Source organism: Oryzias melastigma, linkage group LG14 (genome assembly GCF_002922805.2).
Source record: "Oryzias melastigma strain HK-1 linkage group LG14, ASM292280v2, whole genome shotgun sequence".
NCBI classification, from domain to species: Eukaryota; Metazoa; Chordata; class Actinopteri; order Beloniformes; family Adrianichthyidae; genus Oryzias; species Oryzias melastigma.
Window position 1 is genome coordinate 11799999 of NC_050525.1, and position 6345 is coordinate 11806343.

The following is a 6345-nucleotide window of genomic DNA, read 5'->3' on the forward strand; positions in this document are numbered from 1 at the left end:
GCTGATGGTGGCCTCTGATATTGAGCTACACAAAGACCTTAACCAGGTTGGAACTTCACCTATTGACAGTAATGTCACTGCAAGGACACTTGGGTGTCATGTTACTTTAAAGTTTCTAAGCATCAATAAACTTAACACTTTAAAGGCTAATAATGGAATTAAATATATGCATTTTATTTAGATTACTACTAATTAAATTTGAGTGAAAATATGTACTTCACTGAAGGTAAAGCATTTATTAGATACTTTTACAGAAAGTTAATTTTCACATCAACATAAAGTATTAAACATCAAAGAGATTATTGATTTTCTTATCAGTTTTAAACTTTTTATGTGGTAGAGCCAAGCACAGGAAATATTTCTACGATACAGAATTTACAGAGAAAGAGACCAAACAGGGTATAACCAGTCATGAGCGGAGCTCACTGCTGTTAGAACTAATTGGAACATAAACATGAGGTCAAGCACTTAAATAGCTGTGACCTGGAGAAGATCTTACTAGAGTTTAGTTGAAGGTGTGTTTTCTTGTTTTAGTTATTGGTGTGTGTTTATAGAAATCCCTGGAGAAGCAATACAAATGTTTAGAGACAGAGAACTGGCCCCCTCATAGAAGTTGTGCTGCATTAACCTATTGATCTGAGCTGGTAGACTTCCTGTACATGTGAAGCAATAGGAAGCATTAGCAGTTTCTCATAGAGCTCTCCACTCTCATGTAACTCTAATTAGGAACATAAATAAATGTATCTGATACAGATATATGGTTATAAAGCCACCAAAATGGCTCTTCCTGAAGCTTTTAGAATTATTTGGATCTGAAGTGTCAGCAACCAATCGTTACATCAATGTACTCCATGGAAACCTTTATGATAAACATACATTTTTTAAAGCATTTTTAACAAGCTAGTATCACATTTTGAAAAACTATAACATGTTTGTATATCTTTGAAACATTTCTATCATTTACTTAAAGAAAATAAACAAACAAAAAAAGACTTAAACAACAAAATTCAGGAAGGTTTTTCAGTGAATATTTGCATGATGGACACAGGTAACCTCAGAGTGCTGAAAATGACTGATGAAACCATCGCTCACAATTGTCACATGGGATTTAAGAATAAAAGAAATATTAACAGTAAATTTTGGTTAAGTTTAGACATGGGTATGTGCTAATACTTTAACCACTGCAAAATATCAGACTCTCATTTTTTAATTCTATTATGACCCAATGTATCATCTTTGCCTGTGCCACATGATAGTAGTGCCTAAAAGCTGTTCCTTTAGTATTAGGTCCAAATAACTTCATCAGTGTTACAGAGCGGGCTGGGCCTTTTTGGGCAAGCATTGATTGTGGCAAGCTGTTCTACCACTGTTTGGTTGAGTGATGAATGCATTGTTCTCTTAGGCTACGGTCACATATCCTAAAATCCCACCATGTGGCGACCTAAAAGAAAGTTAATCATCAAATTTGGCAGATAACCGCCCGGCGGCATTTGTAATCAGGAGGGTACAGTCTCATTTTTACATGAGGTTTTAAGAAAAATCAAAAATGTTATGGTGGCCTGACAATTTTTTTATTTCGGTCAGTGTCCGCCGGGCACACTTGGAGGTTGTGTGGTGGCAGGAAGGCAGCAGCGGAGTAGTTGACTAATGATTGGCTGATTTCAGACTGCCACCCCTCAGTCACCCACCTGCCCCTGTGCTACCGTTCCACTTTTACCAAATGACACCAAAGCTTCACAAATTGACAAGTTTATAATGTGTGCTCAGAATCTGAGTTGTGAATGACCAATGGTGCAGGATGGCCCGTTTTTATATGCTGGGCGACTGGTGGCACTGTCCGAAGACATTTACACATCTTCCAATCAGAGCTGCTGCCCCTGCTCTGACTCCCCCTCTGGTCACCAGCGGGAACAGTCACCAGAGTACTAACTGCACTTCATCTCCCAGAAGCCCCAGCCCACAATTCCTGGATGCTGCTCAGCTGTCTCCAATCAGACAACCACCCACCTGCTTCTTAAGCAGCACACAGAGCCACACTCACTGCGAAGTATTGTTTGTACCACTCTGCCTGCATTACTGAGCGTTTCTACCTGGACCTGATCTTCTGTCTCTGACCCTGATTGCCTGCCGCCCTCGCTTGGATCCTGACTACTCTACTGTCTTCTTGGATTATCCCATGTTTGACATCTGTCTGCCTGACCCTGATTTAGTTTTGTGGACATTTAATAAACCTGCTGCACGTGGAACCAGCTGTCTGCCCGTTTGTGACAGACTGCCACGGTCCTGACGGCCGCCTGACTATCGACATCTACAATCATGACCAGTCCAACAATTTTCAAAAAATTGGGCAGTAGCATTAAACCTTGCAGATTTTGCTAATGCCACCCCATCACGCAGTGGCAGCTATATTTGTGACTGTTGCATAAACCAGGTTTAGAAATGTACATATCAGAGTAAATATGTTTCCATGAACAAATATACCTTGTCAACAACTAAATACCACACAGTTATTTTGTAACACCAATGTACTCCTTCATTAACTTGTTCATCTATTTCCACTAATGTTTCTGTAAGGATAGACCTGAAAAGGTGATGTCACCTTTACCAGACATACTGTCCCAACCCCCCATAAAAACACACAGTGGAAACAAAACTGCAAGAAAAGCAAAAGTTAAAAACAGCAGAAAAAGGCCATCTGAATCTGAGTACAGAATGGTAGCAAGGGAACACATGAGACTGATCACAGCCAGGTGTCAGGTGCGCACAACTCTGCAGGTAAAATCACGTGTAAGCACAAACGCAGAAACATGCAGCAGCAATCTTTCTACATGGTTAAATGTGCAGTTATTGTTGTATGACTCTCATCATGTAATATTAAGGATTCATTTATTTATTGTGGTTTTTCTCTATATACCAGAACATTTAAGTTGGCAAATTAAACATAGTATTAAAATAAGGTTGGTTTGATCTAAAAGGAAAAAAAAAATGCAAGAAAGGGTAATGTTTCTCTTCCCTCCCCAGGAGTGTGGTCCGCTCAGTCTCTGGAGATGTCAGTGGGAAAGATTCCCTACCTCGAAGCGGTGAACGGCAGCACAGTCGTGTTGCCCTGCACATATTTCAGCTGCATTGGCATTCAAAACCTCTACTTTAACTGGCAGTTCAATGACAACGGTACCATGCAAAAGGTACATTTCACAATGTTTAAGGTACCAGAGGAAGTTTTTTGTTTGTTTTTTGGTGACTGACAGCTGGTTGATGTGTTTAGGTCTGTGAATCAGTGATCCCTACAGAAGGGGTGGAACCAAAGGTGAGCATATTCAGAGATCGGGTGGAGTTTGTGGGGAAGAACCACGAGAACAACATCTCCATCTTGTTGTGGAACATCACCTTTGAAGATGGAGGTCAGTACACCTGCTTTGGTCGAAATCCAAAGGAGAAGGACAAGAACCACAGCGCCATCTTCAACCTAATTGTGGTGGATGAGTGTGAGCGTTTCCTCTGATGGTTTTGTATTTTCTTTATTTATTTTTGCTTAATACATTTCTGCACAGCTTTCAATTCTGTCTTTCTGAGTATATTATACATTTATCTATTCAGACTTGCATTATTTCTCTTTTTATAAAAGAATTAAAAAAAATCCCACTTGATTCTTAGGTTTAATGTGTGATAATCAGTGTTTAAGAGTAACTCATTACAAAAGTAATGTATTGTATGTAGTTTTTTTTCCCAGGTGTTACTAGTGAATTTAAAGTAATATTTTTGCAATTTTATGTATATGACCTGTGTTTTAAAACAAACTCGATGAAATCCTGAATTTATTTATTCAGAGACAAGATTATGAGGCTTTTGAGGATATAAAATGCCACAAATTAAGTATTTTTGTGTTTGTTATTGGTTACTCTAAGCTTCATAAAATAATGCCACAAGATCAAAATATTTTACCTAAATTTTAAGAAATTTGATTACTTTTATCTTAAGAAAACACAAATTAATGTGACTGAGAACAATAGGGGAAATATGATTTTGCTATAATGTAAATACAGTTTTATCAAATTCATAGTTTGTTAAAAAAAATATTGTGAAGCTCAAAAGGTAAACATTTAAAAAAATAACATCCGAAGTATGGAGCATTTATTTTAAATAAAATGTACTGTATTTATGTAAATGAGTTAATGTGGTATTTACAGACTTTTTTGTCACATTCCCCAAAAGAAAAACTAATGTACGGTTTGTGTTTTTCCTTTCCCAACCTTTACTTTGTGCAGTGAGGGTGGTGGACAACACTCTTACCATCATCATAGCCTCGGCAGTGGGCGGGGCAATCGCCCTGCTGATGGGCTTCATGCTGCTCAAGAACTTCACCCTCTTTGTTCTTACCAAGATGGAAGAGAAAAAGTGAGTCTAGTCTGCAGCGTCGATGCTAACGCTGCAAGGGTTTCTCCTTATTTCATCACAGTTGATTCCTGACAGTTTCAGCTTTTTACAGCACACATGCTGAGTGTTTTTTTTTTTTTGTCTGTTTTCCTTCCTGCAGTAAGGAGTGCCTTGTATCTTCATCAGGGATTGACAACACAGAAAATGGCCTCTCAGGATCCAAAGCTGAGTCAAAACCAACGCCAAAAAAGAAATGAGACAATGCATGTGCAACAACAGGAGTACTCTCATTTAAATCCAATTTGCATAAACATATATATATATATATATATATATATGTGCAAAAATGTTTGCAAAAACGATTATTCATTATGTTCAAGTTTATCCTCCTTTTGGTTCTTCAAATGGGAAAATGTAATAGCCATCCACTGAACCAATGATTTACTTGGAACTAGATGAATAAATTACCATACAACTAAAGAAAAAATCATTTCAAAACCATTCAAGCTGGGACATCATTTGTATTTAAATGTATTTTACTAGATGATGAACACGCAAAAAACGACATTTGTATATTTGTGGAAAACAGAAATATGTCTGAAACCTAATTTAATAAACCCTTTGCACAAATTCTCTAAATTCTGGAAATGTGAAAGCAGCATAGTGGTGCTTTCTCCATCCAGTTAAAAAAACAGGTAAATTATTCATCGGTCCAGCTTTGCAGGAGAGAAAGGATCTGTCCACATAATTTCCACTGCTCTTAGTTTTTGCCTGATTTCTATTGTCATGATACACAATGCATTTTTTTTTTATTTGCAATCAGCCTTACTTCCATATATAACATCCGATAGTATTGTAAAGGTACACTCCATGTGGTTGTTCTGCTGAGTGCAGGGAAATCATGGGGATTTCCTTATGACAATATTCTTATCCTTCATGCATAAAGACGTCACCAAACTAACATTTTTTTTATATTTAAGATATGTGTTATGTAAAGACTTATAAGCAAAGTTTGAGGTGTGATATTACATTCAGTTTTTATTCTGAAACTTGTTTCCTCATTAAACATGTTTTTTTAGCCTACTCTCAATGTGGAGATAAAAGTCAGTCAAGAAAATGACCACAAATTTATTGACACTGAACATTTTGTTTAAAGTGATTCAAAAGCGCATGAACTCCTTATAAAGCTCATCTAAAATATTTAAATAGAGCCTCAAAATATTTCTGATTTAATTTAAAGGAGAAAGTTGTCAGCTCAATGAAACCATAACTAGTAACTGGTTTCATTCTTATTTTTCTTTTGAAGTTGTTTTTGAAGCCTTTCTGAAAATTTCTGTTTTTTTTTTCTAGTAGAACTGAATCTTTCTCATCTGGAAAGTGTTTTAATCTATAACTGCAAAGTGCAAAGTGTATACAAAAATGCAAACATCACTGCTGTCTTAACCCTGGCTAATTTGCAGCATACCCTTAATTAAAGACTCCACTTAATTTGGCATCATCTTGAATAAAAACCATAGTTGGAAATAGATTCCGGCATGAAAGGGTTAAAATCAGTTGAAATATGAAGCAGGCGCCATGAAAATGAAATGTAAATGAGACCTTCACGTAATTGTTAATTAGATTTTTATCAGGATCAAATGATGTGCTCATTTTGTTGTCTTTTAGGAACAATCTGATTTGTTTACGCACATATATCTTTTTTGTGGTTATCTAGAGTAGTTTAAAAAAATAACAGACAGTTGGATGCCATTTATACTTTTCTTCAGAAATTTTTTTTTGACTCCCACAGCAAAACATAAAAACTTTGACTGTTTCCTCTAAACTCAAAAGTTAAAACTTTAATCATAAAAAAACTAGAGATGAACTCAACTAACAGTGATAGTACTAGTATAGTTCTACCAGGCAATGCAGTTGACCTGTTTTAATGTTTTTTTTAGATTCAAAAAAGTTAAAAACCTGTAGATTGCGTGG

The 6345-nt window shown here is 36.5% G+C and overlaps 1 protein-coding gene across 1 annotated transcript in view; it reads left to right on the forward strand.

The window, feature by feature from the left end:
• Positions 1–6103, forward strand: part of scn4bb (sodium channel, voltage-gated, type IV, beta b) — an 11240-nt gene extending 5137 nt beyond the window's left edge. The window contains exons 3-6 of the mRNA XM_024261368.2: positions 3022–3185; positions 3266–3485; positions 4266–4395; positions 4535–6103. Coding sequence (XP_024117136.1) covers positions 3022–3185; positions 3266–3485; positions 4266–4395; positions 4535–4631 — 611 coding nt within the window. The 3' untranslated portion in view covers positions 4632–6103. The remainder of the gene's footprint in view (positions 1–3021; positions 3186–3265; positions 3486–4265; positions 4396–4534) is intronic.
• Positions 6104–6345: the final 242 nt, after the last annotated feature.